The sequence below is a fragment of the Phasianus colchicus genome, chromosome 4 (assembly GCF_987193195.1).
Source record: "Phasianus colchicus chromosome 4, bPhaCol1.hap1.1, whole genome shotgun sequence".
In the NCBI taxonomy this organism is placed as follows: Eukaryota; Metazoa; Chordata; class Aves; order Galliformes; family Phasianidae; genus Phasianus; species Phasianus colchicus.
In genome coordinates this window covers 20,254,867-20,279,453 of record NC_143439.1, presented here as the reverse complement: position 1 = coordinate 20,279,453, position 24,587 = coordinate 20,254,867, and the positions used below count along the sequence as shown (strand labels likewise).

At 43.4% G+C, this 24,587-nt stretch overlaps 1 protein-coding gene and 1 long non-coding RNA gene across 2 annotated transcripts in view; one reads left to right on the top strand and one right to left on the bottom strand.

The window, feature by feature from the left end:
* Positions 1 to 7,407: 7,407 nt before the first annotated feature.
* LOC149918107 (uncharacterized) overlaps positions 7,408 to 24,587 on the bottom strand; it is a 32,059-nt gene continuing 14,879 nt past the window's right edge. Inside the window, exons 4-5 of the long non-coding RNA XR_016465887.1 lie at positions 12,143 to 12,347; positions 7,408 to 11,897 (exon numbers count right to left, since the gene is read on the bottom strand). This is a non-coding gene — a long non-coding RNA (uncharacterized LOC149918107). The remainder of the gene's footprint in view (positions 11,898 to 12,142; positions 12,348 to 24,587) is intronic.
* Positions 9,094 to 24,587, top strand: part of ARHGEF38 (Rho guanine nucleotide exchange factor 38) — a 33,462-nt gene continuing 17,968 nt past the window's right edge. Inside the window, exons 1-3 of the mRNA XM_031607549.2 lie at positions 9,094 to 9,286; positions 17,901 to 18,088; positions 20,614 to 20,737. Coding sequence (XP_031463409.2) covers positions 9,109 to 9,286; positions 17,901 to 18,088; positions 20,614 to 20,737 — 490 coding nt within the window. The 5' untranslated portion in view covers positions 9,094 to 9,108. The remainder of the gene's footprint in view (positions 9,287 to 17,900; positions 18,089 to 20,613; positions 20,738 to 24,587) is intronic.

The following is a 24,587-nucleotide window of genomic DNA, read 5'->3' as shown; positions in this document are numbered from 1 at the left end:
CATCCACAACCTCTCTGGGCAGCCTGTTCCAGCACCTCACCACTCTCTCTGTAAAGAATTTCCCCCTGACGTCCAACCTAAATTTCCCTTCCCTCAACTTAAAACCATTTCCCCTTGTCCTGCTGTCACTCACCCTTTCAGAATTGATTCCCCTCCTCTTTGTAGGCTCCCTTTAGGTACTGAAAGGCTGCAATGAGGTCACCCCGCAGCCTTCTTTTCTCCAGGCTGAACAAGCCCAGCTCCTTCAGCCTGTCCTCATAGGGGAGGTGCTCCAGTCCCCTGATCATCTTCGTGGCCCTCTTCTGGACCCTCTCCAACAGTTCCCTGTCTTTCTTGTACTGGGGGGCTCCAGACTTGGACGCAGTACTCCAGATGGGGCCTCACAAGAGCAGAGTAGAGGGGAACAATCACCTCCCTGTCCCTGCTGGCCACCCCTCTTTTGATGGAGCCCAGGATCCCATTTGCCTTCTGAGCCACAAGGACACACTGCTGGCTCATATTAAGTTTTTCATCTATCAGGACCCCCAGGTCCTTCTCCACAGGGCTGCTCTCAAGGACCGCTCCTTCCAGTCTGTATGGATGCCTGGGATTCCTCTGGCCCAAGTGCAAAACCTTGCACTTTGCCGTGTTGAACCTCATCAGGTTCACCCGGGCCCACCTTTCTAGCCTCTCGAGGTCCCTCTGAATGGCATCCCGTCCTTCAACCGTGTCGACCGCACCACTCAGCTTGGTGTCGTCAGCACCGTCTCTTTCCCTTCATCCTCAAGGAGGGTTACAGATGGATTTTATCCATGGATACAAGTTGCTTCTCATCCTCTATCTTTCAGACATTCCTGAGAAGGGACTGCTTGAGTTTCACTGATGGAGAAGCAGGCAGAACAATTAGTGTTACTGTTGTCACTCTTCAATCTCAAGCCAGTCATCTTTGGTGGTCAGTATCAATTTTGGATTTTAACTCTGATCTGAATTACGCTGGAAGATTTGTGCAGGATGGGGTCCCTCCGTTGGAAAGGCCTCATGGTGGTTCACAGGGAGCAAAGGGGCAGTGCTCAGCTCTGCTCTCTGGGGACGAAGATGGGGCCTGAGGGAACAGCATGGAGCTGTGTCTAGGAGGGTCAGGGTGCTAGGAAAAGGTTCTTCAACAGAGGGTGCTGGGCATGGCATAGGCTCCCCAGGCCAGTGGGCATGGCCCCAAGTTGCTGGGGTTCAAGGAGCATTTGGACTATGCTTTCAGCCATAGGGTTTGGGGTTTTGGGTGGTTCTGTGTGGAGCCAGGAGTTGGATTCAATGATCCTGTTTGGTCCCTTCCAATTCAGGATATTCTTCTATGATTTATCTTATGTGTGCTGGTAGGTGGGGTTTTCATGACAGCAAGGGCTCTGGATAAAGCTGTGATATCCTTTCTTCCGTTCTTCTCTCCCTTTTTCTTTTCCTTTTTTTTTTTTTTTTTTCCCTTTTTGTGTGTGTGTGTGTGTGCATGCCATTGTTTGCTAAATTTGTCACAACAGGCTTATCTCCAGGAGAGCAGAAAGGGTGTAGGAGTAGGCCAATTACCCATATCCACATTAGCTGCTAAGTAGTTGGTGTTTTGTCTGAGGTGTTGGCATCTTTCTTCCCCAAGTTCACCAAATGCAAGCTTTTCCAGGGTAACCTTCTGTCTTAGACACTTGGGGGTTGAAATTTATCATGTAAGGTGTCTGTTTGAAGTTCTTCATGTTTTGAATTTGTAAGGAGGTGAGTCATCTGTTTTTCATGTGGGGAAAACAAAACAAAACAAAAAACACGACGGTAGAGAATCTTCTCTATTATAAAAAGAATCTGTTCTGCATTTTCTTTGAGTTGGCTTGCTGCTGAAACAGACAAGGTAAAAAACAGACATATGCCGTGCCAAAATAGACCCTTGGGTCTGGCAAATGTGGGGTTTGTTTATGGAAGCTCAGAGCCCTTGAAAAATTGTTTACTGAGTGCACATGCAGTATTTTTACATTTACAACATTGGCAGTTGGGTGTAGTATTGTTCTAGGAGGAACCCAACATATTTATCTCTCCATGCAAGCTGGGAAGTAAAATACACAGCTGTGGTCAAGAGTTGCTGTAAGATGCATGAATTCTGAGTGCAGAGTTCTCCTTTGTCGTGTGAGGTCTCATCTGAACACTTGGAATTTATGAAATATAAATGAGTTTCTATTTAGGCACTTTTTAGGTGAATAAAAAGGTGCCATCCTGTTACTTTGCAATGGTGAATGATATGGTAGAAAAACACATGCAAGCCCTGTTAACACTGCCAGAGCAGAAGCCTTACTGTTTTAATACTCCAATGTATCAAAAATTCTTCTAAAACTACAGAAGTAATGATGATAAAGCCTGAAATAGATTTGACAGTGTTTCTCAGTATTATGCATTACATGACATGGAACATGACAGAAGTATGCACAGTATTCCTAAGGTCAGATTTAAGTGATACTGCAGCTTCCTTACTTACTATTATTGAATCTTTGGAACAAATTCATGTTTTGATTCACATATTTAGATGATGCAAATTCTTTAAAATTACTAAAGCTTTTACAGGCAAGGTTTTTGGTGGGTTTTTTTCCACTTCTTTTTATTCCCAAGCATTTTACATCCAAATCCTTAATATATTGGGCCAACAAAAGGTATGTATAGGACTGATCCCATTCATTGACCTTGAAACAGGTCCCACTGAAAGTCGATGAAAATATTGCTATTTATTTCAACGGAGTTGGAAGCAGGTCCATAAGACTTAAGTAGAGTTTACATGGTACTTGGGTTTTATGCTTGCCCTTTGCACAGGGGTGAATCTCATTCCACAAGAATGCCACTGGTGTATAGCAAAAACTCAGCAGCAGTATAATCACCTAAGCCTGAAGGACATCCTTCCTTTAACAGTTTGTACTTGGCACTATACGTTTACTTTTTTTTTATATACATGCATTATGAAACTCTGTGTATGTTTTGATGGTGAAAATGCCCTACAAATTAAATGCAGAAAACAATTTTTTTGTGTTATAAATAAATAATGATTAAAAGAACAATTTCCCTTCCTCCCAAATGAAAATGGTTTTCATCTTTTAACTAATAAGGCTTTGCAGACTGTCATTAGTACCACAATGTGCTATTTCAGCGCGTTAGCTCTTGACTGGCGATTACATCATTATCATTAACTTTGCTGTAGCATAACTTCTATCTCCATTGCTTATCAAACCATTAATTGGAAGGAATCAATTCCTGTCAGCCTTCTGCTTTGCTGTTCCCCATTGCAAAAGGCTAGTGCTCACGGGCAGCTGTCCCCCTTTCCAGCCTTCCTGGTGAGCACGTACCTCCTTGCCCTTGCTTGTCAGTGCTCCTGTGTTGGGGAAGCACTGTAGCTCCCTAGTTCAGGTTGCACCAAGTGAGGCCAGCTGGAGCAGGTTAAAGACAGCTTTGTCAGGCTGCTTTTTGACTGAAGCGGGTTAAGGAGCATGAACTCCTCTACCTACTTGCAGACGTTTGCAGTGACAGACTCGAGCAGGAAGAGGAAGATAAGCTGTTGGAGTCAATAACCTCTCTCATTGGCACAGGTGGATTTGGGAGAGGATGTCAGTGCACAGCCTAGTCACACAAGCATTTGTGCTCTACATGCTGACAAATACCTGATGGCAGCAAAAATCTACATCATCTAATTACGAGGAACAAATTGTCTATTTTGGTAACTAGAAGAAATTTTATTAGGTTACATTATGTTCCTAATAAAGATTGTGACTGTATTGCATCAGATTGTGAGTAATTTTTTACAGTGCTGAACTTGCCTGAGTAACCCTATTGCTTTAAAAAAGATCAATCCTCAGTATTTATGGAAAACTCATTTTTAGTCTTAATATTCACTGTCAGGTATGGGGAGATGTCAGGTTTAAACTTTTTTGTTGTTGGTGTAAATTATTTCTATGAGCTGATAGTTTATGGTTTTTTTTTTTTTTTCTAACCATGCTTTTAATTACACTGCTTGTAACAAAGCATAGGATTCCTGTGCCAGATTAACATGTCCATGAGTGGGCAGGGTATCTTGTGCAGCGGATGCTGCTGGCCAGGCAGGCATGCCTCCACTTTGCTGAACTTCTGTCTAGAATGTGGTGTCCTCAGGAGGTGAGGATCCGTATCTGTGTCGAGCTTTGTCATAGAAGCATGTTTCTTCCTTCCTGGACATCTGTGCCCTGTTCATTTTAAGCCCCATGAAGCAGAGATTTTTAGTCTACTGCGAGTCCCACCTAAACTTGTTTGCACCTTAATTTTTTTAAAGACTCTTAACCTTTGTTACTCTAGAGCAACTTCTCCATCACAAATCAGAAATGGACAATCTTTCGTTTTTCTTTCATGTCTGTTCATGTACACAAAATAGAGAAACAGAAAAGAAAAATAGTTCCAATAAATCCAAAAAAGCATTATCTGGAAACATGAAGATTTAGTGCAAATCTGCCAAATTATACTCATTCAGAACAGGGACCTCCAGTGAAAATTAATGCACCCTTTCCCTCTCAATTTTCAAATTGTCAGACATACAATTCTCAAGGGATTCCTCAAAAAATATTTTACCTTTGGTAATTCCTACACTCCCTTTTTTACATTAAAACACAATAATGAAGATTCAACCTTCTGTACTTTTATCTGCTTCTCTCATTTGCATGTCTTTCCCTCGTTAGCTTTGATATCACAGTGCCATCTACTTGATGGACAGAGTCAGATTATTTCCCTTAGCAAACTGCCACACATCTGTAACCCTGCAGAAATCCAATGTCTACCCAGTTTGTTCACCAGTTCTCCCCTCCTCCACCCCTCCAAGCCCGCACCTTGGAAAGCTGGCCTGGCTCCATGCATGTTTTGTGAGCTAATAAAACACCCTGGTGGGACAATGACAGATTCAACAGCACACTGAGAGCAGTTCAAGCCCTGGTGACCCCTCTCCTTCCTGACAGGTGTTTCGTTTGAAAGCTGGGTCCCTCTCTGTACACATAGAGCACTTCAGCCCTTTGGACGTGTAAACTGGGGCAGCAGCTTTGTTAGGAGTCCGAAGGCTTCACGGTAGTCAAAGGAGCTTCGTTGCAGAGCCTGGTAGATTGAGCTGTTCCCTCTTTAAAACACCTACAGCCTGTTCTGAGCCCTGGAGGTGTATGCTTTATTAATTTCTATGACAAATATTTAGAGAAGAAACACTAGAGACGGCTAAAAGGAACAATCACTTTTCACTTGCTTCCAAAGACCTGTTTCTCTACTGGAATCACCAGTCTGGCAAGATCAGCAGTCAGAGGCAAGGTGACATTGCCACACAAAATTACTTCCTACCTATAAGACAGGCTTTTTTCTTGCTCTACACTATGGAAAGGTTTTTGAAGTTTTTTTTTTTTCCTATGTATATTTCAAAGTAGTTTTGACTCATTCATTTGAAAGATGAATGCGTAGTAGACTTCAGTTTTACCTATCCTTAAGTTTTCCGTTTTTATTGCTTTTATCCTCATCTGTCATTCTTTTCTTATCTTACAATTACAGCCCCAGACAGATAGGGTGAACATTCTCGCAGCTTCCCAGTGCTCAAAGTCCTTGGTGGGCCTTTCACGTGAGTGCTCTTATCACCTCAACGTTTTGTCTCTCAAAAGATATCTTTGCTCTGACTCATGCATACAAGCAGAGCAAGAAGAAGTACAGGCTTGCTTTTATCTGCACCCAGGTGTGTGTGTGTGGAGACTGGGGGCTAATAGAGACATCTGAGCCCGTTGCTGTCACCTCCCACCCGTAGAGGGGGTGGGACTGCCCTCTGTAGCATTTCCTTGTACCATGCTGATCCTCTGCTACCCACTGGGTGTAATCACTTTACTGTGGAGAGAGGAGAGCTAATTTCAAGGATGTAGGGAAGCAAGGATGAGGAGCACCTGTGGACTCATCATTAAACATACTGATTAATCTATCATTAATTGTAGCGATGGTTCTCAGGCAGGGCCCAGAAGGGAATGTGGGCACACCGTTTCCCATCTTGAAAGATTTCTAATGTTGGCATTGAGCTAAATTTGTTTGCTGCAATTTCATGCTGGCTGGTGGGGGCATGGTGCAGTGCATTAGGAGGCTGTCTTTTCACTGGGTGGCCACTGCGCTGAGCAAACCTGAGGTGTTGCCTGGTGTTGCTGCCACGGAGCTGCAGCTGCAGTGCTTCCTTCCACTGGTAAGGAACAGCATTGTAGTCAGCCCACAGCAGCACAGTGAGTATGTGCTCTGGGATACCAAGCTATAAAGAAATATTCTGTAACAGCTGTGAGGAGCTACAACAAAACAAACAACTGTTTGCCTTCTTAATGGCCATCAGTCTTGATGGCGTTCCTGGTTCATTTATAGCTCAGGATGAAGATAAAAGTTAACATTGATCGTACAACAATAACCTCTTATGTGCAACTACTACAGTTGCTTGGGAACACAAAGCCAATATTTTCCATGTTGACACCAGCACCTGTTCTGTCTCGTGAGTGGAGAGGTTCCATGTAAATATCCCGTATGAGTGCTAACATCCTCCGGCTTCCAATTTGCTTAGGAGAATTAAATAAGCAGAACATCCAGGGTCAAAGAGATATTTGCAATGATTGTAAAATGTGCATTTTGTCCACACAGATGCCAGATATTCCCTCTTGTCTTAGAGCTTAGTAACTTTGATACAGCTCTGCCATCAGTTGCTACCATGGCCAGAAAGGAACAGGAGTTGTTCACTCATTGAGAGCTGGTAGCTAGTGCTAGCTGAGTTCTTCATATGCAGTTCTGGTAGTGCTTTCTCAGCTGTTTTATTATAGTCCAGGTGAAATACAGCATGGATTACATCTGGTTTCCTCTATATTAAACCTCATGTGGAACATGACTTCAGACATGCTATTTTCAGCTTTTTCCATGCTAAGTGGCACAGAGGAGATATTTTGAGGTTTCAGAAGGGACTCTGCATTTCTAGTCTGTGTTGTACACTAGCTTTGGGCTCCCTGCTGCCCCAGAAATACTGCTGTTGCCTGTACTCAGACCACTACAAGCTCAAAGGCAGAAGCAAACCACAGCCGGCTTTCCCTGCAGCCACTTCCTTGCTGAATGAACACAAACCTTGTCAGACTGCAAGAGAGTGGTAGAGGAAGAGGAAGACACCTCTTGCATGTGGGTAGATTGCTGTCGTAATAAACACCTGAACAAACCATTATATCTTGGCTAGAACTCTTCATGTGTGGCAGAGATCCTGCAAAGCCAAGAATTTAATAAAATTTGTTCCTCCACCTCCACCCAGCCAAAGTATATTCCCTGGTTTTCCCTAAAGCAATCTTAATTTAAATAAATATAATAAAATCTCATCGAGATGATGAGATCTGTGCTTTCAGAAAAACGTGGCATGGTAAAATCCTTGAGGGGGTAAATAACTTCTCTGGGCAGTGCCAGCTTAAGCAACTACGTGTAAGCAGCTGCTCACATGTACCCCTGTGTCCCTCCCCTGCTGCAACTGCTGACAAAGCTGTGTGATGAACTAAGTGGGAGAGCAGATCCAGATGGAAAATGGCCCAGGGGGAAGGCAGGGGGCTTTCAGCCAGATCACCTCCTCCATCCAGCCTCAGATGCTCAGCTTGCACCCTACCACCAATAATGGGAACAGGATTGCAGGGCGAAGGGGACACAAAGGGTGGTGACCGTTTAAACCAGTTTTGCTACCCTTGCTGAATGTCAAGCCATTGCTTGGATAAAAAGAAAACAAACAAAACTCAGGAAATCCCCAATGTAAGGAAATAGTGCAGCCAATTTCCCTCAATTCCCACCTTAATCTGTTTATTCCTTGCTGTGATGCTTGTCCCTGCTCCCTGGGCACCCTTCTTGCCCTCATTGCTGTGCCTCATTAGGAACTGTTGTGGTCTGTCTTGCAACACACATGGGTTTCTTGGGGAGTAGCAAAGGGGAGAGGAGATGCAACACACGGGCTGCATGCGTACTGTGTGCCTTCTCTGTGCCAGCACGAGCTCTTCCTGGTATCCTCTGCTTTAGTCCTCTGCCAGGTTGTGTGCAGACTGGACACTTTGTGCAGCACTGGCACTGCACCGTAATTTGGCATAGAGAATTGTTTAATGGTTTCTTCATCTTTTCCTTACTCTGCAGGGTAGAAATGAGGGGCTTTGGTCAGGAGGCAGCGTCATAGTGGAGCAAGCTCTTTTTGGATGAACATAAGTTGGAGATGCATTAACACTGCTGCATTGTATTCCTGTGCTCATCACTTTGTCCCATACAGTCCTTGGGGATGCAGCATGGCAACATGGCAGCAGAGCAGCTATGAGCTGTCACCCACTGGGCATGTGGCCACCTCACGCGAGCAGGCTGCCCATGGTGCTCCTGATGCACTGCTCCCTAAAAGCAATGGGGCTGCAGGGCCAGTGTCACCGCTGCGGCTGTGATTGCTGCTGACGGATGTTGGGGCTCTTGCCAGGATAAGTCAGGTCCAAGCTGAGATGCCAGCAGCTCCTGCTGTTTTGACATGAGTTTGATTAGACCGGCACGACACAGCATCCACAGGCAGTGCCTGAGTGCCAGGGGCCATTGCTAGCAAATAGGATAATAAGGTCTCTCCCAGGGACTGAGCCAGGGGTACTGCGAGCAGCTGTTTTGCTGCCATCAGAGCACAGCAATTTGTCACAGCAGCCCCTCCAGGTCCTCCACATGCCTCAGTGTCCCCTTGGTGTGCACAGGCCCTTCTCTGCTCCGTGCCTGGGCTTCTACCAGTGTGCCTGTGCAAGAGGAACACAGCACTGGGTGGAATCAGAGCAAGTCGCATGCTGTTTCTGACTTCGCTGAGGGGTTATGACCGCCCTGCAGCCAAAGGAGACTAGAAGCGTCCTCCGAAGTAGGGAAAGGCAGTGGCTGCAGCTTGGGCTGGCTCTTAAACCGGCCCCGTAGGGCTCACACACACACGCAGTAGGTGAATGCAAACACCGCCTGGGGCGGCAGCTTCCCGGAGGTGGAGCCGCACCGGTACAGGTGGAAAGGCTGAGCCTTCCCCTGAGCAGTGAGCTAGCTGCCTGCCCAAGATCACCCCCTCATCCCCTGCCCCACGCCAGCCTGGCCATGGCGAACACGGACGGCGTAGGGGGCCGGAGGAAGAATTTGGCCCTGCTGCGGCACAAACTGTACATGGGGGAGAGGAGGAGGACGGAGCCCGTGGTAGAGAGCAGCGGGGCTGGGGAGCACGGTGCCTTGCGCAGGAGTCAGTCGGACAGGACGGAGTACGGCCAGAAGCTGCAAGGTACCCGGGAAGCGTGCTGGGTGCTGCGTTGCCCGTGCTGGGTGGGAGCATGGCGCCTCTGGGGTGCTGTCTGGCTCTGGAGATGGGCACGGCAGGCTCTACCCAGGCACCTGCGCTGCAGGACTGAGCGATTTTCAGTGCTCACCACTCATGTTTTCTAAATCCCATCATGCACATAGCGTGTGAAATATAATTGAGGTCGGTATGGAGGTTCTGGTGTGTTCCTGTGCAATGCATCTGCAGCTGGTGTCTTTCTCCTCTTCTTGACCAGAACACATCTGCAACTCAGGCAGTGACTTGAAAAGGCCATGCCTCCGCCTTGGCTGTCTTTTCTTACCGCACACAGTGGGCTGTACACTGACTGATCAGAAGCATCGAGGGCAATTTTGTCTTTCAGTTGAAAATACCAGCATCTCTAATGTGTTAATCTGTTGCTCAGATTGTATGAGCCTGAGCTGAAATACATCCAAATGCATGCTTTGATGGATACGCTGGTTTGAATTATACCATTATGAAGAGCGTTTCTTTTCAAATAACCAAGTTGCGCCTGGGCCAGGAATTGCCAAATTATGTCAGTACTGGGCCTGTCAATTACAAATTAAATGCAATGCCACAAATGGAGAAAAAGCATGAAAGATGTGCATAGCTATTTCTGGGAGAGCTCTGAAACACAAGCTGATGGATTTCTGTGGATTTTCAGGGTCTTGAACTACAAGATCTCATCACAAATGCGGGATTTGAGTATTATCACAATATAAACATTTATTACTAATAGTGATATAACTGCCTATGACAATCACTCTTGTGGCAGTAATCCTTTATGGGGAAGTAAAGTAGAAAAATACCTTAGGTTACTGTATTATGGTTTTGATGCATTTAATTAGGAAGCGATTTTCTTTCAGAGAGACAATAAAAGCAGAAAATAAAATAATAAACCAGAAAATAATAGGATTTATATGGGGGCTGCATATGCTGACAGCAACTGAGAGGTTCATTGATTACAGCGTTGCCTCCTCGTGACAACTAATCAATGGGGAGATGAAAGATGTTCAGTTAAGTCAGGCATGGCTCTGGCAGAGGTGCTTCAGGTGTGAGTGGGAATCGATGCAGCCGGGTGGCTGAGCTCCCGGCACACATGCATGTGTCACTTGAACAACAATTTTGCTTGTGCAGTGGGCTGCCCATGTCAGGTCTGGTATAGAGTGGGATCCAGCCAAATGCACCAGCCCTTCCTCTCCCACATGGTGTGCTCATTCTGGGACTGTCTCCTGCTAGAAGTCTGGAGTGAAGGAGGCAGGGAAGCCTTGGCTGGCATGGCAGTGTGTGAGGTTACGCTGATGGCCACGGGCCAGCATGGTGGTAAATCCGGCTTTGCTGCTCCCACCTCCAGCTGAGGCTGCTGCGGCCACAGATGGCAGAGTGCCCACCCAGTGCTGGCTTGCTGTGCATGCTTATGTCTGCACATGAAAAATGCCAGTGGGTAATGAGGCACCTGCAGGTTTTGCATTCAATCAGAAGTTGTCTGTCCTCGGAGTGAAAGTACAAAGTGGGTAGAAATTCCATTGAGGGGTGTTTATATTATTAATGGAAAGACATGGAGCTGTGTGCAAAGGCCTGATCTGGATCTAATTGTGGTGATCCTGATGTGCCTGGATCTGATGAGGATCACAGGTCCCAGACCTAATCTGTTACCCACTGATGCCAATGAGATACTCCTTGTATGTTTTTCATTTTTTTATCAGTGCTTAAATACAATTAGTATTGAAGAAAGTGGTTTTTTTTGTAGAATCATAGAACAGTTTGAGTTGGAAGGGACTTTTAAGGGTCAAGTGGTCCAACCCTCTCAATGAACAGGGACACCTACAGCTCCATCAGGTGCTCAGAGCCCCTCCAGCCTGACCTTGGCTCTCTCCATGGATAGGGCAACCATCATCTTTCTGGGCAACCTGTGCCAGTGCCTCATCATTCTTAGCGTAAACCGTTTCTTCCTTATGTCCAGTCTTAATCTCCCCACTTTTAGCTCTAGTTTGAAACCATTTCCCTTTGTCCTGTCACAAAACTTTTCAGCTCTCCTACTTTGGTAAGAAAAGCAAACAGTTATGTTGGTGATGCAAACACTCTGTTGCGGATTGTCAGGTCTGGAGTCTCTGATGGCTCTGAAATGGTGTTTTGCAAAAAAGATTCAAGTGACAATAGTTTGTACTTGCATCTGGTCCTGCATGAATTGGAGGCACATGTTTGGAAAGCTCCGTGTTTAGTTAACTCCCCATAGTTTCTTGTTAATGTGTTTTCTAACAGGTGGTCTGCAGAGCTGTAGCAGGCACTGCACAAACAAGGATGTGGAGGACAGGGAGCAAACTATGCAGATGTGAATCTCGCATGAGCAGGACAGGTTTCCAGTGAGAAGCAGGGTCCTGCCAGAGCGTGCAGGACCCTGCTAATGAAAATCAACCCAGGCTGAGCACGAGGAGTCAGGTATCTTTGCTCCCCAGTGGACTTCCTGCAATTTTTTTTCTTTTATATGGAATCCAAACTGCTTTCTAAAAGAGGGTGGGGAAAGGGATCCACCAGCCAGATACCCATGGCAATCAAGGTGGCTTGTTCTGTAAGTCTACAAACATAAGAAAAATAATAGCATTGTCAAAGTGCAAACCTTTGCAAGTGTTTTTCACTTCAAAATGAAGGATTCATTAAAAAAATGCAAGTAACCATTTTCAGGTTGATTATTATCCTAGATACGTCTATTCAATAGCTTCTCAGGTGTGAATGGACATGCAATGCCTCCCCCTTTTCCTCCTGTTGATAAAGGAAGCAAGGTGCAAAGTAACCATTATATTCTCCAAGAGCTTGACTAACCTGAATGCACCCATTTCAGCTCATCCTGTGAGATAACCAAGTGCCACCAGCTCCATTTTAGATAAGGGGAAGCAAGGTGTTGCTTTCAAATGGCAGGTTCGTGAGACAGCCATGCAGCCACCTAGAGCTCAGCTGGGATGGGTCCAGGCACACCTTGATCGAACTCTCCTCTGTGCTCCATCAGCTGGAAGTGAGCATCACTTTCCTAAAGAGGGAAGAAGAGGATTAAGGAAGATAAATTCACTAGGACTTGAGGCAGAAATAATATGGAGGGTCATTTTAAGAGCTTAGATCCAGCTTCTATGATATTTCTACACTGTGCCCAGCTCTATGTTCACTATTTCATGTAGTGCAGGATTTTCTCCTGCAAATATGCTCTTTCTACTATCCTTAAGTGGCACAAAATAATATTTAGCAGCTGTTTTCAGAAGTATTACCATAGCTGTTCACCTGGTAGATGCTGGTCTCCTACAGCTGAAAATCCATCAGTAGCAGATGGAAAAGTAACAATATCAATATTTATGTATTGCATTAATGCTGGGATCAATCTGTGAATTAACCGACAGCTGTCATCATCCTGGTGCAGTACCTATGTGCATAGATGTACCTATGTACCTATTGGCACATACATGTTTGCAGAATCAGGGCAGACTGTGGTAGATGACTAATGGGGATAGATACCACCAGCCAGAAAGGAGAGAATAGTAAACAGAGGTTTCAAGCATAGTTCACTTCTGCTAGGGTTTCTTGTTTGTTTGTTTGTTAATAAGCACATGCAAAACTTGTACTTGGTATGAAAAACAAGCTATAGAAAGTGGTGAGTTCCCAGAAAGAGCTGGAGATGAACATTCACAGTGTTCAGCAACGTAGTATGTGCTTTGAAGATACTCCTTGTGTTACAGATCTATGAGATACTAACTTCTTTCTAACTAGCTGGGAGAGGGTCATCCGTGCTATCAAATGATTTGCACATGCATTAATTTCAGTGCATCAGTATTAGCTCACCTCTCCTTCCCACCAGGCAGCTGATGACCTGGGCTTTGCATCTCCTGCCAGCAGCAGAGATCCTCCATGTCCCTCCCCAGTTCCTTGTTTGCTTTGCTCTGTGCTTACTGATTAACTTTCTGTGTGCTAAAATGCAGATGATTTCCTGTTGCAAAATGTATTGATCTTTGGAGCAGCTGGTTTGCTGAATGAAGTACAGAAAGGAGGAGAAGTCTGGATTATTTCCTGATGTGTAGGAGATGGCTTGATGAAAATATGCCCCCATGTGCAAATTTGAACTCCGAGGATCTAATTCTGTTAACTTTCACTGTAATAAACCTGGAGGTTTTTCTTGACCTTACTGCAGTGACAGCCAGGCTGGGAAGTGATCTCATCTTCTCAGAGCAGAATCCATTTTGTGCTGCTGTGTTTGCACAGCACTTAGCACAGTAAAGTCCTGCTGTGTGCTTCAGATGTGGAGGTGCACATGTCCCCAGGGGGAGCAGTTCAGATGCAGCCCTTCCTTGGTTCTCCCATTATTAACATACTCGCTCAGTGCCACGGGAGCAGTGTATTTGTATCAGTGTATGACGCTCTGGGAAGGTTTGTTTGTAGGTACTGGTGCTAACAATGAGGGCATTCTTCTGTCACCTGATGATAAGCTTTCTTCCCTTCCCCTGTGGTCACATGGGATCTCTCTGTAGTCCTGTCAGCACATATATAATTAAAGCAAGCTGCTGTCAAGGAATTGAAGAAAGAACTTGCATATTGAATGTAAATATTTTCTGCACCTTATGGAACAAGAAATGATCAAAGACGGAATGACCTAATTGCACGTAAGTCTCTGGCTTCATGAGCAAACCTGTTGCCCTGGAAGCCTGCTGCAAGGTCATACTGGTCCCACAGTGTTCTCCTCCATGTTCCATCATGGGGCATTTTGCATCTGTAACAGCCATGCAACAAACCTGCCCCTGAGCAACAAACCTACTCCTGAATAATGTTGCCAGCATATATGTGTGTGGGGGAGGAAAAATGGCATTTTCTACAATCCTTTCCCAATCCTTCTTGTATTTCCATGCCTAAACTGCCTGTGTCTCACTTGCAAATCCAGCTGATAAAAGCGGTGTAGATTCCTGTGTACAGTCTCTGGGTTATCTGAGGGTACAGGCTATCTAAGGGCTTGCTTTCACAGAGAATAATTTTATCTAAGGTGGCATGAGGTTCAAGTTTCACTTGTGAAAATACAGTAATGCTGTAATTTGTTTGCTGTTCCTTGATAACTTACGCCTCGTGCCAGGCAAAATTCTCTCACCTGCACCATGTGAGACCTGGGCTTACTTTGGAGTCTTCCAAATGGCACCTGAGCAAGAAAAAGGTCTCTTGCCCCCTTCATGCACTGATGTTGTGCTTGTTGCTATATTCCGTGCCTCTACTTTCACTTCAAGATGAAAAGCTTTAGGTGTGGAGAGGTCTCTGTCCTGGCCCCCATGGCAAACTTAATATCCACCCTGAGCATTTAACCCGGAGGAATGAGGGCTGGACCAGACCTCTGGGAGCTGCTCTCTATAAGGCAGAAAGCCTGGGAAATTTGCAAACATCTATCTTATAAACTTGCCCCGACTGCTTCTGCAATCTATCCATGTGCCTAGGAGATGTTGTATTTGTGCACTGCTGCTCTCCCAGTCTTGCTGGATTATCTCCAGCCAAGGGATGATATTAGTCTTCACACTTGCAAGAAACTGCTTCTGCTACACATGCAGCTGCTTCGTCTGTGGCATTGCACACCAAGCTTCTCTTGTTCTATGAGTAGAGTTGTGCACTTTCATGGCTCAAAACCAAAGTCATGAGCTTCCTCAATGCAAAATCTTCCAGAAAGGCAGCTCCTGCAGATAACTGGCCATGCAAAGTAACAATTGCAAATGCTGCCTTCCACTTTACATTTTTATATCTACTAAAAGTACCAATTATCTTGGCGTATGTCTTAAGAAATACGTGTGTAATAATCCATTCAAGAGAGACCATTTTTTTCTTTTACACCTGTCACTTGCAAGGATGAACGAGCTGTATTCTTACTATAATTGTTAATTCTCAGCAATGTCTCTTCCTGCCAGTCCTCTCTCTGAACTGTTTCAGGCCTGGTACACATTACCAGGTAGAAACAAGTCTGCCTGTATTCCAAATGTTCACTTGCTGTTTGTGCATTCAATAAACTTTCACTTACTCTGCAAGGATTTCAGCAGGCTACTAATGTTCTTAAACTGGTCAAAAGCAATCAGTAAAATCACAGGTTTCGGCTGTAATTATCATTTCAGGATCTTGCTCTTGCATTCTACAGAGACAGACATGTCTAAAATGAAAACGTGAATGTGTTGATTGAAAATGAAAAATTATATTACTAGTAAAAAAAAGGGTACTTTTATTAAAAAACATGTTTTCTGTAAGGAAACAGCATCTACCTGCTATTTCTCACTATTATTTCTTCGTGTTGAGAATAGTTTTTATTTTCTGGCATTATTACCTATCATGAAATAAGGATAATAGATGAGCCCTGACATAATTCCTGAATCAAATTTGATCAGGGCGATCTAATGGCATAAACTGAAAAAACCAGCCTCTTTGGGGACTGTGATTTTGAGCCTGAGGTGGGATATAGTGCCTTTGTTTTGTTCTTGTAATGCTATCCCTGCCACCACTATAAAAGATGGAGAAGTTCTTCTACAGAGCATCTCGTGTTCTCCTTCAGGTTCCATCTGATACCGTAGTGGTGCTGCATCTATGACAAAACATTTCTAAGACCTTCCTCCTGAACTCTCATGTTCAGTCACACACATACAAACTATTTCACTCCTGATTTCAAGAAGAATGTTGGTTTTGGTGCAGGACTGGAACTAAATTTGATTGTTTGTGTGGTTCTTTGCAAATTTGTAATTGTGGTTACTATCTGCTGTGTTAGCATATAAGCAGCAGGCAGGGAGATCTCATTCCACAACCCCAGCAGACAATGGCTCAGGGAGCCACGAAGAAGTACTAGAATATCTTTCTGCTCTCCACACTGAAGTGAGGACTGAGTCCATTTCTTTCAGCACATTGCACCTTTGGAAGTGAATACCCATGCAAGTCATACGCTCACAAGCAGGGTCTCTCTAGGGGAGAATTCACCTTAAAATTCTTCCCAGGTCCAAGGCCTTGAAGAGGGAGACATCCTGCTCTTTTTTCTGTTCCATTCCATTGTCTGTGTACAAACACTAGGACAAAATGATTATGCCCGTGTTATAAAGAGATGTAAATACTAGGACTCAATGGTAGAAAGAAGATTTGCTTTAGAAAAGGGAAGTACACTAAAATAGAAAATAGAAAAAAAACCTGGAAAAGCACCACAGCTTTGTTCAGAATCCTTATCCTCCCTGTTGAAAACTACCAGGACAGAAGCAGAGGTGCAGTCCCCAATGCAGCTATTTAAATCAAACTGTGGTCACATCAGTTTGACTAGAAGGATTAGTAACAAAAACATCCTTTCTGAATGTCAGCCGCCAGCATCATTGTAGAAGGGCCTGAGGCTGATGATGCATTGCATTTGTGAGATTTTACAACTCTTGGTGGAAGACAGCTCCAAGTCCTCTCTCCAGAAAGTTGCCTGGCTTTCTCACAAGTCCAACTCCAGGTTATCATCTGCAGTGTTGACCTGCGTTGTGTGAATGAGCTGGGCTCCATTTGATGCTCACTTGAGTGCTCATGACCTCTCTTCAACCATCAATTCAAACAACAGCAATCTATTCAGTATTGGTTATCAGCCAGCAAGGCATCAGGTCCTGCTTGCTTGTGGCTCATTATACAGTACGCTTCCTACAAGGATCTGACATCAAGGCATAACAGCCTGGTCCTCAGTAGAGATTCCCATCCTTTGCCGCTGAGTGAGAAAATCCGATGCTGTCAAGCCACGACCTGGGTAATGCAGAGATGAGCACAGTAATGATCCGTCTGTCTTTGCTGGTACTCTGCACCATCTTGTGGCTGGCGGGAAAACACCAGAATACCCTCTGAAATCTTCCACCTTTTCCCCCTGTGTTTTCCTAAAGAAAAATACAGACTGTCAGTTTACACTGACAAAATTCTGTGCCCTCTGTGTAGCTACCGTGAGTGCCTGCAGGTTGCCTTCAGAACCAGCCGAAGGGAAAGCCATCATTACAGATAAGTAGGTTGTGTGCAGATCCTATAGCATACATAAATTATCTGTCTGTAGAAGATTCCCTTGCATTTCCATGTATTTGGAACAAATTAAGCAGGTTAGGTTTTAAATCTGGAAAAGTAGATAAGAATCTCATGGCCCCAGTGATCTCTGTTGTCACAAGAAGTGTTTGTTATTGATCACTGAAGGTTTTCCCACGCTCTCCTGTAATTCCTTTGCCTTCTTAAAAGAACTCTTTTAGCAGAATTACAGATTTCATCATCATCCGTACCTGCAGACCCATGAACAGACCTCAGTAATACATCGTACAGAACAATGGTTAATCCAATGAAATTTACAATAAACACAGTCTTTTCCTTCCACAGGAAGGTTTTCATCCTTCACCAAATTTAGTAGACTTCAGCCTGAGACTATGGTTTTAGAGGGCATCAGTTGTATTTGGATTCCAGTGTAACGCAGGACTGCATTCAGTAGGGAAGGCACTGAGAGCATCTGGGGTCTTTGTGTTTCAAGCAGTAGAGGAAGCATGGCTGGGACAATGAAATGATGATGTTCCTTACAGACCTCCCTCAATACTCTTTTAAACAGAAAAAATGTCCCCACAGTCAGGATCCACATCCTCTGTCACCTTGCCACGGGAGGATGAGGAAACTGCTAAACGCATGATGGCCAAGAGGGTAAAAATCATTGCAGAGCTTATGCAGACAGAGAGGGACTATATCAATGACCTGGATCTCTGCATCAAGGAAGTGATTCAGCCTCTGAGAAACAAGCAGGTAAGTGCCAAGGGTGGAGGACCTGGGGGTGACGTCAATATCCGAATTCACCTATGCTCTGTTTGCAGATAATCTTAAGGCAAGCACAGATGGCAACCAGAAGAGTGGCATGGTGCCTGATGCAGGTCCAGATCTGGCTTTCCAGAAGGCAGATGTGCCAGGACTGTAGTGAGGAGGGTGGGAAGTCAGATACACTTCTGATCCTTGTCATTGCAAGTGTGTAAAACCTTTGCATTGAGGTGCTTGCCCAGAGGGCAGCTTAGATGCTATATGCCTGCTCCCAGGCTTAGGCTCCAATGGCAGCTTCCCCTATGCATTTTGCTGTGCACATAACCACTGGCACATGTCCCGGCAGACCTTTACTGGCACCTCTGAAAGCAGTAAAAAACAATAAGAAGAAATATTTTCCATGGCAACAGCCTGGAATGGCATTAACCTTCCCATCAGGGTTAAGTTCCGTCTTAAAAATTACTTCAACCGGCTTCTCTGACAACTGTGGTGGAGAGGCACCATGCATGACAGACAGCCCAGTGAGCGCCTTGGAAATTTGCATTCCTCACAGAAAAGCTAAATTGAGGAAGGAAGGCTCATAAGCTATCTTACAGGCAAAAGATCTTATTAGGCCAATGATACTCAGTTTCCTTTTCAGCCAGGACTTCAAAGAGCACCTTTTCCTCAACAGTATTTCAATTTCTAAAAAAATTGTGCAGTCTCAAGCTGGGAATAGAAGAGCTTGTCCAGAGAAAGACTTAAATTCATGGGGCTTGCAACACAGCGTTCACAGAAGCTGCACAAATGGTATCTGCTGCTAATACAGCGTAGAAGTGATTTTAAACAGACCGTAAGCCTGTGTTCTGTATATATGATTCCAACAACTGGTCACAGAATAGGAGTATTGGAGATGAAGATGCTGCCTCCTCAGGGAACTGTGGCCACTGAAGCCCATGTTGTTTAAAATCCTGCAGGACCATCCCTTTGTTTCCTAAAACTGTCTGAATTTGTTCCAACCCATTTTTGGAAGAGCTGGCATCTGCTGGTTTAACGTTAAGCAGTTCTTGACTTCTTTCTCCTCTTGGTTGTTCATCTACTTTGGAGTAGTCTCTGCTGGCTCCCAACCAGTACCCAGTGAGAGCACTCTGTGCTCGAACTCACTGAGATTTCTAACAAACATGCTGTATTCTTCTGCTCTTGTCCAAGCAACTCAAAACATATGTTTTGATTTTGTCCTTTATCACCGTGTTACCATGTGTGTCTAGGCATGACATAGTTCCAAAAGCAGTGTAGGCATTGTGCTGGAGTGGAGGTCAGAAGTCCACTGAGAGATGAATACAGAGGAAAAGTAGAGATTATAACTATCTTAATGTAATAACCTCTGCAATTTTTGAAAGGCTTTCAAAATATTGTATGAAGTCAACTTCTCGGATAAACTACCATATTTGAAAGTTTGTAGTGTGTTTAGAGAAGGATAACATTTAGAAAATTGACCTAGGAATGGATCTGTTTCATATTTCTAAATGGATAAAAAATGTTTTAGCCCTATAATAATTATTAAAAAATTAACTACGGTAGAACTGAAAGTATATTACTGATTCGGTTACAGCAGCATGCAATTTGATCCTCCCAGCATCTGGAGAGCTGCTATGCAAGTAAGCAGTTCTGTTTCTAATGGAGAGGGATGTTCAGTGGGTACAGATATGGATGTCAAAATCAGTCTTGTTTTTGTTCTCAGTGTTAACACGTCACCACTGGCTATCCCCAGTTGTCCCTGAATATTAACTATCACACAGCTGCACAAGGGAGTATGTTGTATGAAAAGCACATGTCCTGAACATTTTTTGTTTAGTGTGAGTAAGGGAGACAATATAATATGGAGACAAATTTTTTGCTGATGTAAATTGAACCAGTTCACTGGAGTCAGTGCTGTTCTCCTGGTCTCCGCCTTTGATTATATTAATACCCAGAATTTTAAAGTGTTAATTTTAGTGGAAATTGTTAATTTTAGTGGAAATGACCTTGACTGTACTCTTCAGATTTACAGGACAACTAACTTAAAATGGTACCATCATTTGAAAGTCTTCATACCTCATGACTGACACTACAGCACCAAGGTCCCAGTTCATGTAGCAGCCTCCACGAATAACTGGAAAACAAGGAATCAAATCCCCTGCCAACTATTCTTCTTCTCAATGGGAAAATCAAGATTTAAAGCCAGCTAAATAACTTTTCTTCATTCAGATGATAATATCATTTCCTTCCTAGGTAAACTTTCAGATTAGGAACCAGTAGTTCAAAATAGTATTAAAATCACTTGATAAAACGCCTTTTGTTAACTGTGTCAACCCATTCTACTGATCTGAAAACTGTTTGCATCCCGAAAGTCACAAGGAGGATCTTTATATTACATTTTGCAGAAATTACGTCTCCTGGAATGCTGAACACGAAGGCCTTATCAAGAGAAGGTCTGTAAAATACAATGTCCTTCTTTATCCTTCCTCAGTAGCTGCTTAATATTTGTATTCCATTAGATTGCTCGCTTTGACGTGGATGGCTTGTTTAGCAACATCGAATCGGTCCATCAGATATCAGCCAAGCTGCTGTCACTGCTGGAAGAAGCCACAACAGATGTGGAACCACCCATGCAAGTAATCGGTATGTTTACTGTTCTCTTGAGTTCTACAAAGCCACGTGAAAAAATAAATATAACACTCTCTTGTCCTATACCTTCATCAGACTAAACCAGCACCACTCTCAGAGAGTAATGTGCTACAAGCTGTCCACAGTAATACAGGAAAAAGGAGATGTGAAACCTGTCCAGTGGCTCTGCTGTGCTCATGTCAGGCTTGAGCATGGTGCTTGCTCCTCTGGATGTTGAGGGGAAGGGGAAAAGGAGGAAGTGAGCTTATCGAGAATGAAAACTGCAACACTGAGTTATGCTATATAATGATAACATCATTTTCATCTAGTTCAGTATTACCTACCTAACTGCTTATGCTTAAACTAACTTTTATATTGCATGTTCATACCTGTACCATTTGAGAAATGCATTAAGATTGGTTGGAATATAAAAATGTCACAAAAAAAAACCTACCCAAACATCATTAACATATTTACTGGCAATTTAATTAATGTAAAAGGTGATTAACAGAGACATGGTCAGTAAAAGAAAGAAAGCAGTAATCAATATGGAGCTTCTGTGAATCAGTGTAGGAATGTCTGTAGGAATCATGAATATTTTTAGCAAACAGATTTCCCTTGGATATATCACAGCAATCATACATTCAGTAGCTCAGGCCATAAATGTTATGGCTGGGATCTATTCACTTGACATTCTGGCACAGGTGGAGAGATTTACGAAGTTTCCATTCATCAGCTCTTCTGTAATTGCTTATTCAGTGCAGAAGTGATAGGTGATCCAGCTTAAGAAATCAAGTGAGAAATCGTAATTCGCTTGAGCGCAAAGTTAGCAAGTTTAGTTTAAAAAACTTTCAGCTATGATTCAGAGGTCAGAGGGGTTATTTTTTCACTATACTGACCATGTACCACAGGTAACTTGTTATAGAAAGAACCATCTTCTTGAAAAATAACAGGGTAAAAAATTGCCAGTTACCCTTTGGCTAGGGAACACAACATTAAAGCTTGGGAAATGGTATTAATCCTAGCATGTCTCAATCTGGTTTGCCAAGGCAACAGCTTAACGTAGTTTGATGAAACTGTGTTGTTTGGCAGTATTTCAATAAAAGTGCATCATGATGAGTCATACCCTTAATAAGCAATGTTCTATTCTAGCAGGAAGTGGCTTTCTCAACAGCAGGGAGAATCATTCTTTCAGTCTGCTGCCATCCAGAAGTAAGGACAAATAATTTAATCAGTTTAGTACGGTGTATTTCTCCAGAATCAGACAAAAGACTATCAAAATGTATAGGATTTTGGAACAGAAAGTTGACTAAATTATGGCAGGGAAAAAGGGGGAACATAAGATGAGAGCAATTCTTCTAAAGACTGAGTCTAAAGCAGGGAGAATAATTGCATCATTGTAAACAAGAAGTTACTAAGTTTGTCACCTTCAAAAAGAGCAGATTATAGTTGAGTCTTCAGAATCCTCCCTCATATTCATTGTAAAAGTTATTAAAGCCAGTCTTTCTGTAGGATGAGAAGTTGTTTAGCACACCCATCCTATTGTGTCTGTGGTATTTAAACATCTTCCACTGAAACATCTTCCTTTGGAAGGAAGCCCAGTCATGGTGAGGCTGAGGAGAACTGCTGTTTCACGAGTTAGAAATCAAAATTATGTAGTTACTTGTATTGATGTCTAATTTTAGTCTCCACATCTTAGGCTATACTCACATTGACAAGTTGTAGTGCCCATAGATTCAGACTCGTATAACAGAACAGTTAGTGCTGAGGACCTGGTATATACAAATTTCAAGAGGTCTTATTTCAGATTAATTTTAGCCTATTCCTGTAAATCGAAAGGTACACTTTATGCTGTGCCCTAAGAGTATATCTTCTGGTAATTACCACCTCAAAATGATGCAATCTATCTGTCTGTTAACTGTTTCTCCACACAGCCGAGTCATGGGAGATGAGGCAGAGTGAGACTGCTTTAAAAGCCCCCTCCTAATCTGTGCTAAAATGCTAATGTCGCTTTGGTGGTTGGTCTCCTGAAGCTAAAAGCAGTAGAAGACAAATGATCTTTCTAGTTCTCCCTTGTGCTTTTTCTCCTCTGTGATCTGGTTGCTGTACATAGAGGAATATGAAGACTTAATAATTTTACTCTGCCTTTAAATATTGGGCCCTTTCTTCCTCCCTCTCCCACTGCTGTTCACACAGGAAGCATCACTGAAAGCTGTAAGGAGAAAGTGTTGCTGCCACTGAAGCCTTCCTCCTAGGGTTGCCCCTTTGAAACTGTCTGACCACCACGCTCAAGAAGAGGCAGATCAGGCAGATGTTGATCTGTCAGAATGCTCAAAATACTCATTATTTATAAACCTGTGCCCAAATATGATGCATTTTTGGTCCATAAAGCAAGTTACCACAGTGATATGCTCAGTGCTCAACTGACTCGATCTATACATCCCAGAACCAAGAAGAAATTTAGGCTTAAGTACCCCAACAGCTTTTAAAAGATCCCATCCATGAAATTAGCACATAATTTCTCTCATTATTTTATCATAAATGAAAGTATCTATCATTATGGCATAATACACCAATGAATTCTCATCTTTTCCATTCTGGAGGAGAGAATGACTATTTCCAGGTTCCAGTATATGCTGAAGGGAAGCCTAAGAGCATAGTTTACATTTTTTTGCTGCAGAAAATATTATCTCTCTTAAGAGCTCCATGTACTATGGGCTGTGCTAAGCACTCTGCTTAAAGTTAATAAGTGTGAGAGTTCAGCATCTCTGCCTAGGGCACAGGATCAGGAGAAAGCTTGTTATGGTTTCCCCTTACATTGTTGGCTCTGTGTAGTTTACAGAGAAGTCAGGATGCAGTGTGTGTTGTTAGCCATCAGCATTACCATTTAGCACAAGACAGAGAAAACAGAGATGACAGCACCCAAAGAAGATGCAGCTTTAGGATGCAGGTGCTTTTCTGACTGCGGCCTTACAGTAACTAAAATGAACTTCTGTGTTCTTAACTCGGTTGTTGTTGTTCCCTTGTTCACACCTTGAAACCAACATGCATTAGACAGCCCAGTTAACCTTCTCTGCTAGGGAAGAAACCCAGAGCTGTGTTACTGTGGTAACTGAATCATTTTTCACTCTAAGACAGAGCAGTTCAATGCAATGTATTATGAAACAGCTGACTTCGGTCAGGATGAAAGAGGCAGGATGCCTGACAGCTTTGTGCTCACTCTGTGAATGAATAGAGCTCCCAATTAACATGGTGCTCAGCTTTTAACTTTAATAATCATGGCTATAACTCAACAGGAATGTTTATAAAACATCTGACTGGTTGCCACGTAGATGTAATTTTTCTGTAAATGCTTGAGACAGTAGTTTTCACCATTGCTATTGTTTATTATGTGCATTTCCAAGGATGCTGATCAGGATGTTGCTACATTAGGGTGTGAGAACCTAATGAATATCTCAGCAGAAGAGATGAAGCGTGCTTTCTCTGCCTGGATAATATTTCTTACATACACAGAAAGCAGCACAGGAGTTACAAGCTGAGAGAAACAGGCACCAAACTTATATGGGAAATGGGTGTAGGACTACTTCAGTGCCTCTAAAATTCCCAACTGTTTTTCAGGAAAAACAATGCAGCAGAGGATCAGAAATGTAAATACTTTCTCCTTTCACTCTGTATAGAAATGCCTGCAATCCACAGTGATTTTAATTTGTTAGAGGAAAAGGTGAAGATTGTTCCTGTCATGTGAGGAAGATTTCCCACTCTAGGCCTTAACAACTGCCATTTCAGGATGTTGCAAAACAGATAAACATGAAATGGCTAACGGGAGATGGAATCATTATTCCTGTTATAACCCATTTAAGTTCAT